At 37.7% G+C, this 16,805-nt stretch overlaps 1 protein-coding gene across 8 annotated transcripts in view; it reads left to right on the top strand.

Annotated features, from left to right (window-relative positions):
* The window catches only part of ptprfa (protein tyrosine phosphatase receptor type Fa), a 226,679-nt gene that overhangs the window by 130,295 nt on the left and 79,579 nt on the right, over positions 1-16,805 (top strand). For 4 of the 8 annotated variants that reach the window (XM_084128823.1, XM_084128825.1, XM_084128822.1 and 1 more), the window contains exons 5-8: positions 403-591; positions 4,129-4,146; positions 7,208-7,318; positions 16,210-16,479. In XM_084128823.1, coding sequence (XP_083984949.1) covers positions 403-591; positions 4,129-4,146; positions 7,208-7,318; positions 16,210-16,479 — 588 coding nt within the window. The remainder of the gene's footprint in view (positions 1-402; positions 592-4,128; positions 4,147-7,207; positions 7,319-16,209; positions 16,480-16,805) is intronic. The other 4 variants (XM_084128827.1, XM_084128826.1, XM_084128824.1 and 1 more) reach the window with 1 other exon arrangement.

Below are 16,805 nucleotides of genomic sequence, written 5' to 3'. Positions count from 1 at the left end.
ATTAGCAATGCCAGCATTAGAGTTCCTGTAGTTAAACTGTGGGTCAGACAGAGCCAGGCGTTCAGTGAGGTGTCTCTATATCCGGAGGGAAATCACCCCCTCACCCTCATATATCCATGACCAGAAACACCACGGGCGGATTAGTCACGCCTCGGCCCGCTCGTATTTACATTAGCGGTGGATTTCACACCATGATCTCTACTCCACCTCTGTCTTACAGTCACGCATTTCAGCTGCTTCAGACCAATCGCCTCGGGTGGTCCTGCGTACAAACATTTGTAAGAGCTGAGCTTTAGAAAAATGAGCCGTGCCACTTTTCCGACCGAAAAAGCATAGCTTATCATGCAATTCAGTCATGTGTGCTGACACCTCTATTTTTGTCATATTTTGTGTGTTTTCCAGAGGACCAGATCCCTCACGGCTTCCCGATCATAGACATGGGTCCACAGCTGAAGGTGGTGGAGCGAACGCGCACTGCAACCATGCTTTGTGCCGCCAGCGGGAACCCCGATCCAGAGATCTCCTGGTTCAAAGACTTCCTACCTGTTGACATTAACAGCAGCAATGGACGAATCAAGCAACTCCGTTCAGGTAAAAAGAACTCTGTGAACACACAAAAGCCGACAAAGCTTGAAGAATAAACTATGAGTGCACTCACTTTTTGCAAAGATGATGATTGCATACATTGATGCTGGCATTCCCTGCTGAACATGCATCTTTTTTTTTTAACCTCTTTGACAACAACAAAGACAATATAGAGCCCAACAAGATATTTTCCCATTAATTTTCTCCATAGGGATTTCAGAAAATTCTTCAATAAAGAATTCTAAGCCTTGAACCAAACCAGCTCCCAGATGAATCACATTGCAACACTTAAAAGAAACATAAAAAAGAGGCAACGGTTCAATACTGTGCACTTATTTCATGAGGGATCGATGGAACTGAATCAGAAAAGACAATACAAAATGATTGCCTGTGCACTGCTGATCAAAAGTTTAGGGTCTTTTTTTTTTTTTTTTGAGAAAATTAATGTAAATTAAGAAATTAATGTTTAAAATTAATGTAAATTAAGAAATTTAAGAAATTAATGTTTCTTGAGCATGTGACCCTGGATCACAAAACCAGTCACAAGTCGCACGGGTATATTTGTGGCAATAGCCAACAATACATTGTATGGGTTAAAAATTAAAGATTTTTCTTTTATGCCAAAAATCATTAGAATATTAAGTAAAGATCATGTTCCATGAAGATATTTTGTAAATTTCCTACTGTAAATATATAAATTACATTTTAAAATATAATCAAATGGAAAACAGTTATTTTAAATTGTAATAATTTAAATAACTGTCGGGTCGGGTATTGAAAGACTTCTTTTCAATACCCGACCCTAAACTTTTGAATGCTTGTGTAAGTTTAAGGATTAATAAATAAATATAATGAAAGTATAAGATCAAAACTCATAGGCCTGTCTGGAAAGGTTTACATTCGCCAAATCTCTGTGGAGGGAATGAATGGGATTTTTACTTCTGGAATCCTACTATTGTGCTTTATAGCAGCTAAGGCAGTGCATCTGTATGACAAGTGACATTTCAGATGAAATGAGCCTCCGGTTTCATTTCATGTCTTAAAGTAAACAGAAACAAACAGGAAGACAGACTGGCTCACAGTTATTATTCACATAACCCTCCGGTTAGGACACACAAACATGATTAACATGACAGCACAGTGATTTGTTTTGATTAGAATAGTCGGCCCCTGTCAACAATAGTTTCCTGCGTCAATCGTCAAACAGCTCCGTATTTGTCACATTATTCCCATTCGGCCAATCCATCTTGCAGCTACCAGACAATCACATAATTTATTTGTTTGGATACAGTCCATTATTTGATCCTGAGATTAGCTTTGCTCTCCAGCCATTAGTGTGAAGGCCTTTTTCCATTAACGAATGCTAATGAAACAATTTTTCAGTTCGTGACCTTTTACAGAACGGCTAGGAACAAATAGGAAAAGCACGCATAATTCAATACCTAGCTCTTCAAACGGAAACTTAATCTCACTGGAACATGTCATTGTGTACGAGTAATTACCACCAACCCTGCCAAAGCAGGTGATTCTCTCCTGGACATCAATCAACAATCTGTTTACAATGCAGACTCGTGGCAGAATCTGATAAAGAGAGATGGGAAAGAGAGGGTGAGAGTGTTTTAGGATTGTAATGCTGCTACTCTCAATGTAAACACTCACAAGTGGACTATATGTCAGGAGTCGAGCCTCTTACACATGTGAGCCGTAGGACATTCAGATATTAGTGTAGTTAAACATGGACCATTTTCACATTTCCAGGGTATAATTCTCTAGTGGTGAACGAAAACAACAAAAATATAATTTTTGCATCCCCATTTTCTCCTATAGCTAAATACAAATCCATGCATTAGCATTTCTACAACTTTAAACGTTGTTTCTACACCAATTCTTTTTTTCAGTGTAGTTTTCTGTAATTTAATGCCAAGGTAATAAAAACAATGAAAAAATAAAAATCTGTATCACAGTCTGTCAAAATAGTCCATTGTTCAAGCAAACCCCTAACCGTAAGTATTAATTTCGGCATCATTTGTGCCACGGACACACATGATGCTTCAAATTTGCATCTTCTTAAATTTTGCAATTACTTTTATTAGCAGTCGAAACATTTTTCCCTAGCAGATGATGAAAAGATGAAAATCCCCTAGACATTTGTTACCGATTTGTGCACTAAGCTCTCAGGCAGAGGTGATTTATGATGATTGGTGTGCAGATCTTTATGAACAGAGATGTGTCAGGCTGATAATTGATTTCTTCTCAGTAAGATAATGGATGTCCAGCTTAGCTGCTGTTTAAAGTCTTAAATGCAGCCAGGATTGATAGTGACTGTCTCTCGACTGCCAGCGAATAGAGAACTCTAACTTCCAACTGCTCTTTAAGGGGAAACATTAACACATACTTGAGTTTTCTCCCTCTAGCCATAGTGAAGATATAGTAAAGTCGTACTATTCTTCATTATGCTCACGCTACACTGCAGACTCTGCCCAAACATCATCCTGGGCTTTCTGAGGGTCCCAGTGTACGCCAGGCTCTCTGTAAACTGCTGATGGCTTTGGACCACAATCCACACAGTTTACAGGGGCTTCCTCGTGTCTCTGACCCCCCTCCCGAATCTGAACTGTTTTCACATGGTGGAGTGGTTGACTTATGATCCCGATTGACAAGAATCTGCATCATAGTCAACAGACGATGCTTTTCTCAAAGTAAAAAAAAGTCACTTTCTCAAAATAATAAGACTCAAGGGTCGGTCAATGCATTGAGATTGAACTCTTACTTTGCAAAAAAAAAAAAGGTTTTCTTCTGTGTTGCATCAGACAACTGTATTTATTCAGCACAGCTGCTGTCGGATCCAAAGGCCAAAGTTGTGCTGGAGGTAGAATGTGCATCACTGTAAAAAATAGCTGAAGACCCTTGTGCAGAGAGAGTTGAAATTATTACTCAGCCGTCACAAGAATGAGTCATTTAAAGGCCAAAACATACTCTACACAAGTACATTAACTCAGAGACTTTTAGCTAATCAAGCTTGATTTCACACATGGTGCTTGAAAATTTCAAAATGCAATTCATTTCAAATTACAAGCTTCATATGGGGCGCTAATGCAGATATTAGTGTAAACTCTTCTTCTTTGGACAGTTTTCTGTCCTGTTTTGCTGAGCAGTTTAGTTTAAACGAATTGAACTTTCACCATGTGTATTGTCAGCTATCTGAATAATAACATCTTTTTTGATTGCACAGACATTTAGCACAGTAACTCCCTTGAGTCCTGGAGGAGTAACTCAAGAACGTGTACAACAGTACAGCGCTCTTTTGTGTGCTTGCATAGAGTATGTTTCTGCCCTAAAGCAGCAAATGTAAACTATACGTAATGTGACTGAACACACACTGAGAACAGAAGAGCCAAACATCTTCTGGGAAGACTGTACATGCCGCTTTTTAAATAAGAAATTCTCCTGTTCATCTTTCTCTCCTCTTCTCTCTCTAGCTCTTGCTCTCTTTCACACTAACAGTTCTCTTTAATCTTATTTGCATTCATATTACCTCACCAGGTGGTACACCAATCAGAGGTAAGAATGCTGAAAACAGAAAATATCCAAATGCGTCATCTTTCGATTTCGTTGTCACCTCAAAGTGTCCCCCCTCCATCACCCTGTCCTCATTCTGGAGTCTTTCTCTCTTTGTCTTCCTCCTCCTCGTCTTCAATCCGGCCTCGTCTCTGTGCATGAACCTCTGCTCGTCTGTCTCACTAATGAACGTCTGATTCAGCCTAATTGAAAAGAATATACTGTGTTTAAAGACAGCTATACCAAACCACCAGAAAACATGCAGTTGTTTTCTCTACTAAGATGCATCCAGTTAACATCTACATGGGTGAATCTCACCTGTCAAGAACATACTCACCAAATCTGTGGAAGATTGCATTAAAGAAAATGAAATCTGTTTTAGCTACTATAAGAATTATGTATTGTGACATTATTTTAATGTCATTTTCGTCTGAACTGAACTTTATTCAGAGATAAAGGCCTGTTCTGATGACTGGCAGTCTGTCTGATCAATAACTCACCAGAGCTGCAGTGCGGTTTGAGAAATTGTGAGATACCTTGACATCATTTCATTCCCCGCAGCAGAAAAACGTAATGTCATTATGACAGTTTGTATTAACCAAGTGCCTCTCATCTCCTGGCTTTTAGCAGGAGAATCCAGAATGTCCAAACTGAGTGATAGAAAAGCTCCCCGTTGACATGACAGAACTGATGTATAAAAAAGAAGAAAGAAAGAAAGAAATTCAAAATTTGACTGTAACTCTGAGCCAAACTCTTCAGAGGGAATGTCAGGGCGAGAAAGTGAGATTAGACTGAGAGAGGCCAGCATGACATCTTTCAACATCACTCGGATACTAGCGTTTCAAGTGTAATAAGTGATAGAAAAGCCTTCTTTCCTGACTAGAGAAAGAGACAGTAGCTCTGTTCCAGACGCTGTTGAGCTGCATTTGTAAGTACCATAGGCATAATGTGAAGGCTATTGCAAACAGAAAACTGCTAAATTAAAGGATACCTCATTTTGATCAAATGCAACATCACATATTGCAAAGTATTAATAAAAACTCACAACTCACTCCTGGGAAGTTACTACAAGTTTGGAAATCAAAAATATAATGTGATCAGAAAAAGGAAACAGTAACACTTTAGTTTAGGGTCCAATTCTCACTATTAACTAGTTGCTTATTAGCATGCATTTTACTAGGTTTATCAGTACTTATAAATCACGTATTAATGCCTTATTCTGCATGATCATATTCTACATCCCATAATCCACCCAATACCTAAACTTAACAACTACCTTACTAACTATTAATAAGCACTAATTATGAGTTTATTGTGGCAGAAGTCGTAGTTAATAGTTAGTTAATTGTGAGAATTTAAACTAATTTAAAGTGTGACCAAAAAAAACATAAAATAGAAACAAAATTAACAGCAAAGGACATGCATTAGGTGTGTCATTGATGCTTTATTATTCTCCTGCTGCTACAGACAATAATAGGAAATGTAGTTTTACATAGTTGGTGGCGTTTACATATATGCATTTGACAGACGCTTTTATCCAAAAGCGACAGATATTGTATTTAAGCTATACATTTTATCAGTTCATTCATTCCATGGGAATCAAACCCATGACCTGGTGTTGCTAGTGCCATGCTTTACTGTTTGAGCTATAGTCAGGAATCCATTGATGCCAGTCTTATTTTAGTATAATGATATACTATTATAGTTTTTGTTAATATTTTCTGTTTTCATTTTAATTTTAGTGTTTTTTATATGTCTATATAGATTAAGTTTCTAGTAAATAGACATTAGGCCGTTCACACCAAGAACGATAACTATAATAACTATACTATATTAGCTATTACTATATTAGTATTAATATTACTATATTAGCGTCCTCATCAGCAGACGGTATCGTTCTGTTTATTCTGAGCGCACGCTGCCACTTTAAATGTTTGAGCTCTTTAAAGTCTGGTGTATTCTGATTGGCTGTCAATGTTTTTATCATTCATCAGCTGAAAAAAAAAAAAAAATTCTGAAAGTGATTCCAACAATATCATTTCTCTGTGCCTTTAACGTTATAGTTGTGGTATAGACTATTCTTTTACATTTAAAATGATTTTAAACCATATCATTATCATTATAGTTATTGTCTTTGGTGTGAACGGTCCTTCCGACAGCGAGGCGGCTCAGTGGGGTTTGGAACAGATCTAATGTGTGTGTGTTTACGTGTGCTGTAAGCGTCATTTGTTTGTATAATGAACTCTTGGAGCGAGGTTAATGCTCAGTATCGTAATGAGGTCTCATACACTCACAGTCTTTGGATTATGTTTCTATTGTTAATGCACACGTTTAAACCCATCCCATAATGCATTTCAGGACTACTTCTGAAATACACTGACGACATCTTTAGTTTTCTCGGTGTGCTTCCATCCTCCACAGATTGCATGATGTATGTCACATCACGCAAACAAACAGCACCGCCATACTAAAAACCTAATGAGCGAATTATGTCAGAACAAAATGTCAATGAAATGTTTGTGTGAATGTTTGTGTTATTAAGATGAACAGAATGCTGAAGCCAGGTAAGTGGCTGGATGAGAACTGTATCTGTCATGATACTGTTGGCAGAAAAAAATACTTTTAAGCTTTTAGTTTTAGTTTTTTCTTTAGTTTGGATGCACTGAGAATGTACAGTATTGACAGTAATTGCAGCGGCTGTATTATGTCTTAATAGATCGATTCTCTAAAAGCACAGCTTTGCCTCGGCTAGCAGAATAGCAGAGTTTATGTACAGTGACGGTTATAGCTGGCGCAGCCTGCAGGTGTTTTTACTTGCCACAATGAATAAATAACCCAGTTTGCTTTAGATTTATTGAATTATGGAGTGAAAGATGTTGCTCTTTCAGTATTTAGAGAGACAAGAAAGGTCATATGCCAGCCGAGTGCTAGTCAATGAAGTGTGTAGAGAAAATGTTCTTCTCCTCGGGCCACCCTGGTTTAAAGCGATGGAAGTTTCGATTGTTTGTGAGTGTGTGAGAGAGCATTTCTGTCTGGCTTGTGATTGCTTATGTTGTGTTTGCAGGGGCGCTGCAGATCGAGAACAGCGAGGAGTCGGACCAGGGCAAGTATGAGTGTGTGGCGGTGAACAGCGCAGGGACACGCTACTCCGCTCCTGCCAACCTCTACGTCAGAGGTAAGATCTTCAGCCAAACCCAAAACCCCGCCCCGTTTCACCTCGATCTGCTCTCCATACAGGCTTTACCACGGCCAGAACAGGACCTGTCACTCAAAAACTTACATTTCTCTTTAATCACCCATTTGTCTTAATAGAAACATGGTTCTGCAGCGGAGAACTTCTCCATTGTTTTCTAATTTTTAATAATCAAGAAATGTTTTCCACACAGATTTTCACTCAATGAGGGAGAAGAATATTTAATCAGTTTTATTTATTTTAGTTTATTTTATTGATTCTATATATTAATGCACAGGTAACAGTATTTGTCTAGTATATGTTACTAAAACGTTTATATACAGTAAAATTGCCACGAAGGCAATTTTGAGCAAATCTTTGAATCGGTGGATAATTGAATCTTGAATCTATCCATTGAAATGGAAATAACTAATTCACTTGAAATTAATCAAACTTCCCAACTCCTTTACTGTGTCATTTTTATTTATTTTTTCCCCTTTTCTTTTGTTCCCCAGGTTTGTTTTATTGGTTTTAAGCCTTTACTATGAAATTATAAGCTTATCTTTACGATTAATGTAATTTTTAAGAGCTTTTATATTCAGGATGATTATAGTTGATAGCTGAAAATTGTTTATGACATTTCAATGGTTATATTTTCATTATTTTTGTCCATTTGCTATCTTTGCAACATTTGTTGAGTATTAAATTGATTCTTGCAAAACTGTGCAGTAAAATGTACAACAATTGTTAGTTGTGAAGAGGTCAGCCTTCCATCAGAAAAGACATATTATGACTTATAATAAAATACTATTAAAATATAAAATAAAATATATCTTTATTATTTTTAACTTTATTGTAACTTTATGTAATATACATAGTACAGTTACAATAGAAAAAACAGCCTATTTAAGCAAAGTCAGAGAGAGGTTAAAGTTAATATTACATTTTTACACTTCAGGGACAAGTGCAGAAAAATGTTAATATAGTAAAGAATATTAAATTACATAAAGAACCCTTTAATGTTGCTGGTCATGAAGGTTGGAAATGGTGTAAGTGTTTTCAGGACATCAAAGAAAGGGCCGTGTTGAGACTTGCAAGCCAGATTGGAGAATCCCATTGTGGAAATTCCCTCATTAATGTCGGGATCAATTACAGCAGATTCAGAGACCACTAAAACCTTGTTTCAAAGAAAAACCTTTTATTTAACTCCCACTTTTGCCTGGCAAGTTAAAGACCACTTCAACTTCAGACCTTTAAATATGGGGATACGTTGCTCTTTGATTGTGTGTGCGTGTGTGTGTGTGTGTGTGTGTGTGTGCGTGTGCGTGTGCGTGCACGTGTTCGATATGAAAGCAGGGGAAATGAGAAATCTTTGTCCATAAATTCTCTTGGTCTTCTTCCTCAAGCCCTCGACCAATCAGAGAGAAACTAATAAATGATGCATCGTGAAGATCATATCATGTGAATTCTCTCCGGAGCCCTTTGATCTTTACACAGTCCAAACACTCTCAGGACGTGCCATTTGATGAATGACATTTAATATATATGTTTGAGTATCTGATGCGTTATGGTGAGAGAGAGAGAGATATTCTCATTTTGTTAGTCCATGAATTTTTCAATGGTAGTGTCATACATTTATTGCTTTTCTATTCAAGGATTTATTATTGATGTCTTCAACTGTGTGTATATGTGTTTATCCTGCATTGTTATTCTATAATTAATGAGTAGAGCTGGATGATATAGCCCATAAAAAATATATGCAATATTTTATCCTTTTGGCTTACATCTCAATATTTAAGTATTTGCTTAAAATTATGTTTGTTTGTTTTTTCATTGAGAGGAATCATCAGTTTTAATCATAAAGTCATTGCAAGTAAATTAAAATGCTTAAAACAAGAAGTAAAGTACAGTAAAAATGTTGAAGTAAAAATTAAAAAAAATTCACATGGGTTTTCACTAAATAAATGAGAAGAATATTTTATCAGTTTTATTTATGTATTTTTTTTATTTTATTTTTTTATTATAAATAGTAATGCACAGTAAACAGTATTTGCCTAGGTATATATTTTTACAAAAATTAAATTCAAATTAAAGCATATAAATTGCCACACAGGCACTTCAATTAACATTTTGATCTAATGAATCATTGAATCGCTGAATCATTGAATCTATACATTGAAATGAACAATTTGAAAGAACTGATTTACTTTCCAACTCTAAAATTGTTTTTGAGACTAAGATTAAATGAGTAATGCTATTAAAACTTCTTGATGGTTATTTTCCTAGAATCTCTCATTTAAACCTCAGATGTGTCTGGATAATCAAGCCGCAGGTGCAAAGCCAATTTCATATTGCCAACAAAAAAGTATTGCATATATTGTAAATATTAAATGTATCACCCAGCTCTACTAGTGAGGATATTTTCTGTATGTTGTGATGTGGTTTTGTTCTTGTTTATAGTCTAATCTAGAGTCTCTCTACAGGTGTGTAAAGTTCACTGACACACACTTACATAACAGATCTCTTCTGAACGCTGTGTGTGGGCCTGTGTGTGTTTGTTTAGTGCGCTTCCTCCCTGTCTCTCTTTTACTCTTTTTTCTTTGGTTTCAACTGCAGTGAGTAGGTGTTTACACCTTTATCACTGTATACGAGAGTGATCATTCCATAATTGCTTATCCTTTCATGTGAAAGATGTGTGTGTATTCACTCTCATTCCCATGTGCCTTATCACACTGAGACACTCAAGCACTGTTGAGGGTCCTGCATCATGCTTCTTCTGTGTTTGTTTGTGTGTGTGTGTGCGTGTGTGTGTTTGTGCCTTTGTAAATTGGGAGGTTTAGGCAGAACAATGCAAAAAAAAAAAATTCTTACTCAGTATTTTTGTTTTGTTTTCCAGGGCAAATATTTAAGCATTCTTAAATCTAGATACATTTACTTGAGAAGCTAAATGACTTCTGAAAAAAAAAAAAAAAGATTTCTATTGATTACGTATACTGGGTTTTTAGACTACATAATTATTTTGAGTGCTACGATAGTCACTGTGTGGAGGACCAAAAACCATTAAACATGCTAGTCTTTCTGTCAGGACGTTGTAAAGCGGCATTGATTATTGTCCACTATGGCACACTATACCAGATAAAAACTCAATTCAAAGGGAAAGGTTTATTTTTCTGACTCCACTGGCAGAAATGTGCTTTTTTTTAAGCATAAACTCACTTAAATGTATATATAGTACATTTTTCAGAGAGCAAGACTTCAGTCATTTTGCTTCTCAAGTAAATATGTCTTTATCTAAGACTTTTTAGATAATTGTGATGAAAAACAAGACAAAAATTCTAAGTAAGAAAAAAAAATTGTGGTTGAAAGAGATTGCAGACTATATGTTAATTGATTAATTTTGTGTGCACACAGGTGTACGTAATACAATTCATAACATAATGTTGTTGTTTTTTTTATTCTAAAAATGCTAAATGTTTTCCTGTAGGGTTTGGGTTAGTCTATAGTACTTATATTTGTCACTAAGGTTAGTTACCACCACAATAATGCAAGAACGCATGTTAAGTATACACTTGCAATGCATCGGCATTCATATCTGACCTGTGTGTTATGCATAATCTGTCATAAAATACACCTTGATTTATAATACAAGAAATCTAGAAATGAATGGATGCACGAGTGTGTTTTGGTGCTGTTATCGTCTCCATGTTCTCATCTCTCTTTTATGGATAAGCGGAATATTTGCCTGTTTTACTCTCTCTGTTTCTCCTTGTCTTCCTCCTGCTCTCTTCTCTTTTGTTTCCCTTCCTCCATCTTCATCGCACCCTGCCATCCAAAATCAATCCACTCCTCACTCTCAGACCAGCGGGAAGGTGCGTTCTTTTCACTATCTCTCCTCCTACGCAGAGGGTCGGCGGATGGGAGGCGTGTGTCCCCCTGCTGGCAGCTCCTGTCCCGCCGTGTGCCAGTCTCTCTGGAGCTCTGAATCTGACACTGTCCTCTCCCTTACAAACCCATGCATGCTGCTGGCTGCCTCACATTTCAGCCTGCTCTTCTTCTTTATGTTGCATGTGTCAGAACTGTGGATGTTTTGTTGTTTCCAGACATTTGTAAAAAGCCCTAGAGCAACTTCAGGGATCTTTTAGGCTGTTTTCACACTTCGATTGCTTGGTCTGAACCTGAGATCGATGCATTGTGTTTTTTGGCTCCAAACCAATCTTTTGTTTAGTTTTTCAGCCTTGTTTTCTGCCAAATTACATTCATGCCAATTGCAAATTATGCTAAGGTCCGTACAAAATATCCATCTGGCTGTTTTTTAAATTAAGTCCGTTTTTTTTAAGCACTCCTGAGTGGATTTGCTTTGTATTTTTGGGCTTTTAACAGCAGTACTAAGTACTAGTGGCAACAGTTTATCATTATAGCAAAGTAATGACTCTTTACTTTAAATTTGTACGTGTGTGGGTCCATTTCTTTCTTTGGTTTTAACTACTAAAACTTAACATGCACAGAATGACACTTTGTGTCGATGCGGTGGTTGCATCGAAAATGATGGGAACAGTTGAAGTGTGAAAACACCCTTTGAGTCATGTGGATTTCTTCCAGTTATTTGGCTCGTATTAAGTATTTTTATGTACTTGTTTACAGAAGTTTTCTTGCATGAAAAGTAGGCATTTTGTGCAGCGTAGTCTGGTCTTGTTTGCGGAAACAGAGGATAGCAGCATCATTCTTTCTAAACGAACAGGGTGATTTGCTGTTGTTCAAAGCTTGAACTCAGAGGTCAAAGAACAATCAGAGGATTTCACCCTTAGCTTAGCGGATCAGACCTGTTTATAAACCAGTTCAAATTTCAAAGATGGCAGCAATTCCTCTGCTCCTTCTTCAGAGGAGTTACGCCAGCGAACTGCCACAAAGCCTTTTGAGCTCTCAAGTATTTAAGCTGGCTAAAGCAGCTTTCATTGTTTGTTTTGGAATCAGCCATTTGGTGAGGACTCCCGATGTGGAGAACAATACAAACAGTCAGCAAGTAAGAATGCGGAAAGCAAAATATATTTTCCTCTCCAGTTGCTTGTTTAAAAGAGAGTCATTATCCTTCCAAAAACCCGAAGTGGTTGAACCAGGGCATTCTGTACATAATCACAGAAACAAGCTGTTTCATTTAGACAAGAACATTGAATGACATTGACAAATTAGCTTCCCTTTTGAATGAGAACTCGCACTCATAGTGTCCTCTAATAGGACGTAAGTGTCTTGTTCCCCTTCTCAGGGAACCATCTAAGTCATGTGCTACAAAAGTCCAGAAACCAGAACACTCATTTGAAGAGCCTAATATAACATCAAGAACATTCAAATAACCATATAGCCACCAATTGTTCTTGATAAGGAGGTTCTGGTTGGGTTAATGTGTCCCAGGTTTCTGGCAGCCGTTTCTAGGTCACCCGATCTCTATGATAATGATCTCTACAGGTCTTCATGTCTTAACGCATTCTTCACTTTATGTGGCCTTGGGCGAGATATCTTCCTGCAGAGCACAAATAAGACATGCCAACATAAATAATCGCCGTAGTCTTAGTTTTAAACTCTCTTGTTAATTATATTGGCGTATCTGTCTATATATACATGAGACAGCAGAAGATGCCATATGTATGAGAGTTTATTTATGTATTTTTTGTAGATGCACTTATATCAGCATATGTTGTAGTACCTAATAAAGCCAGCCATGGAGGTTGAACAGAAATTATTCTCAATTCACATTCAGTGAGTGTTCATTTTGGACCCTGACTTCACGTTGTTGTTGTTTTTTTGCTTTGTTTTTTTCGGCTTATTCATTCTCCAGTATTTGTATAGGACTTTTATTTTGAGTTGATTGAGTCTGTAAAGCACAGCTTTGATGCTGATTGGAGACTGATTCTACTAATCCACTTCAGACCAGAAGATTTGCAACAAGTTGACAGTCCAGAAAACGGTGTAAATGTAGTGATGCCTATCCCTGACGGAAGAAACATTGGCAGGATCAAGAGTTCGCCTGTTGTGGAATCCCTCTCTGATCACAGCTTGTTACAGAGAGTTATCCAATCATGTTGTTTTGTTTTTTTCCTCTATTGATCAGACAAAGCTATAAAATTGGATTCTTTGCACTATTTTGTTCATTCTTTGATGCATTCATTTGGATTTTTTATTTATTTATTTATTGGTGTTTTATTCTATAGGTCACACATGCATGCTCTCTTGACTATCGCTGATTTGTGCTTTTTTGCTTCATGCGTGCATGGCCATTGATGTGCTTTGGATTGTGTGTGTGTGTGCGCGCGCCTGTGAAATTGCTTGTGCATTGAATAAAGCCCAGTTACCTCCCTCTCCTGCAATCACCTCTCCATTAAAACAATGCTCTTTCTCTCTCTCGCTCTCTCTTCACCTAAAATTGCATGCATGTCTGCATGTCTAACTGCAAGCTTCCATTGCTCTGTTATCCCTCCCAGCAATACTTCTCACGGGATCAGTCACTAATGTCAGTTCCGCCCATTCTCTAACCTCACCGCGGCCACTGGCATCGCTCACGCCGGTCTGTTTTGCTAGCCAGCAAAGACTTCTCAAACTTTCTTAACAACCTCTAACTGAGAGAAACTCTTGCCATCATGTCGTTACCATCCCTCATGTCCATGGGTAACATCATCCTCTCTATGTACAGTGACTAACGTGGATTAATGTGATGTCTCTCTTACACTATTACACCTGCAGGCATTCCTGCCCAACTAACAAACTTAACTCAATCTCAAAAGTCCAAACTCTGCGTTCATCTTTCAAAGATGACGATTATTACGGCCACCCCTGGCCATGTCCAGTACAGAGCAGACCCCATAAGCACAATTTGCTCAGTGTTTACCTGACTTGAGTCAATACATTTTGCAATAAATATTGATTTACTGTACCTGAACCACAGCAATATGTTCAAATTACACACACACACAGAAAAGAAACAAAGAGTCATAACCAAACGCTTTTTTGTCTTCTAGCCACAATCATGCAAGATGCTTGTCAGTTCGTCAGTTTTCATTTTTGTTTGTGTGCAGTGGAATCTCATTGGTTTTAAGTCTTACTCTACACATTTGATTGGCTTTGGGGTTTTATTTCTTACGGCACATACTGTTTTACTTTCAGCAAGGACAGATTTGTCACATATAACCCGGTTTGGTGTTATGGGTAGTGTGAGTTTGCTTATTTTCTTGTATAACACATGGCCAAGAAGCCGCTCTAGATGCACACAGTTAAATCTCACCTGATAATGCCGAAAATGAACACTACTCTTATAAACCATTTAAAGTGTGTGTGTGTGTGTGTGAAAAAGAGACATCTTGAGTTTATTTTGAGTTTGGGTGGTAGCTAGTTCTCTACTTTCCAGTAATTGCATTCAAGTCAAATAAACACTGAGCATTTGTTATCCTCTAGCCCCACACTTTCCTCGGTCATCCGCAATAATTTCCTGTGTCTGGAAATGTGAAGGTAATGACAAGGAAATTAACAGGTAATGTTCAGATTTGGAAGTGAGTTGGAGTCTCTCAGAAGTGAGACTTGTTTATCCGTGAATATAAGCAGATGTCTGGCCGCAGAGCTCCCTGTTAAACTCAGCTGCCATCTGCAAACAATTCCACTTTATACACGGAGAGACATTATAAAAGATTGGTTTATTAGCAATCTCTCCATGGACTCTCTCAGACGGCTTCTTCCATGAAGTCTACAGAAAATGCTGCTCTTTTATGGGAGCTCTGCAGATTCACAGAGCGTTTGCTGTGTCTTCAGTGGACAGGATGGTTTGGCTTTGGCTGCACACCAACTCAATGTGTGTAAAGGGTCACAATCTTCTGCTGCCAGATTATGCCGTTCTTGATCCAAGTGAGATGCATTTCGTTGCAAAAAAAAAAAAAAAAAGGTTTGCAGTATTACTTCTGAGCTTCGTCATGCCATTATTTAAATACACAAATGTGGCATATGAATTTTTTTTTTTACAAGTATTTTCAAAATAGACATCTTAGAAAAAAAAAAAAGATTTGTCGGCAAACTATAAATATAATTTTCTTTTATGATTTGGGGGGAAGATATGCAGAATTTTGGAAAATTCAGATCTGACAGTCTCATTGATGACTGACAGCATAATCAAATTAGCTTTAATATGTAATAATTAAATATGCAAGGCGTAGTGAAGATGTAGAACTTTATAAATGACTGAATTTTTTAGAAAATTCAGTGAAATCTGACTTTTCAGAGTCTGTTTCCCATTTCATATCTATGAAACGATAAAGGAAATGTGCGCTGCACCGCTAAGCTATCTGTCACATTGATGAGAAAGTCTAAAGTTCAAATCTGAGACGTGACATTCGCCTGTCTGCGTCTCTTTGAGCTCCTGAGTGTCTGTCAGTCCAAGATAGTGTGACAGGGACCGGCAATGTAGAAAAAAAGCATTGCACACCTCAGTGAGACTGGTCTTTAGAAATGATTTTGTGACCAGTTGTGGTTGAGGTTGCTCTTTGTCTGCATTTTTACTGTGTATTTGTGATGCAAAGAGAGTTCATTTAGTGACATAACAGTAAATAGCTTGCCAGCACTTTGAAAGAAATCAAATTTGATGAGACAATAAGGAAACTCAACTAAAGAGCCAAAAAATCCTTGAGATGCATCAAAAACACTCTTATCTGAATGCTTAGAATATTAAGGCTCTCCGCTCTATTCCCTTGAATTAGTTTGGCTTTTGTCCATTCAGATTAATCAGTCAGAGAGCTAATTCATATATTATATCTCTCACATTTTCAAATAAAGACTATATCCTAGAGGTCAATGGTGTATATCCAGAGCCATGCTCTCCTGTATCTGCGCTGCTTCTAACATCATCTGCGCTCCTCCAACAGTCCGGCGAGTTCCGCCACGTTTCTCGATCCCGCCCACCAATCACGAAGTGATGCCGGGCGGCAGTGTTAACCTCACCTGCGTGGCGGTGGGCGCTCCCATGCCCTATGTGAAGTGGATGAGGGGTGAACAGGAGCTAACCAAAGAGGAGGAGATGCCCATTGGCCGAAATGTGCTGGAGCTCACCAACATCCGGCAGTCGGCGAACTACACCTGTGTGGCTATATCCTCCCTGGGCATGATCGACACCACAGCTCAGATCATGGTCAAAGGTAAGAGACGTTTAGCCTCAGGATCTACTTCATCTTTGCACTTGTATGAAACGTGCTTAATAAGCCCTATTCAGATGGTAAGTGTTTCTCGCATAGATGTCCGTAAAAATAAATTTGCATGGCACCTCAGTGATGAAACTCAAGCATTCGGATGGAGATTTATTCTTGAGTTTTGTGATTGTATGAACCCAGCTCACGTGGTCAGTCGCATGATTGTCTGCTGTAAATAAAATGTCATATGCTTGGAATAATAAGAATAAATTCATATTTAATTTAATATTAGGAAAATAATATCCTATATATCATGTGGAAGATAGATGCGCTAT

The sequence above is a fragment of the Abramis brama genome (assembly GCF_963993115.1).
Source record: "Abramis brama genome assembly, chromosome: 11".
Taxonomy (NCBI): domain Eukaryota; kingdom Metazoa; phylum Chordata; class Actinopteri; order Cypriniformes; family Leuciscidae; genus Abramis; species Abramis brama.
This window is presented reverse-complemented; position numbering and strand designations above follow the sequence as displayed.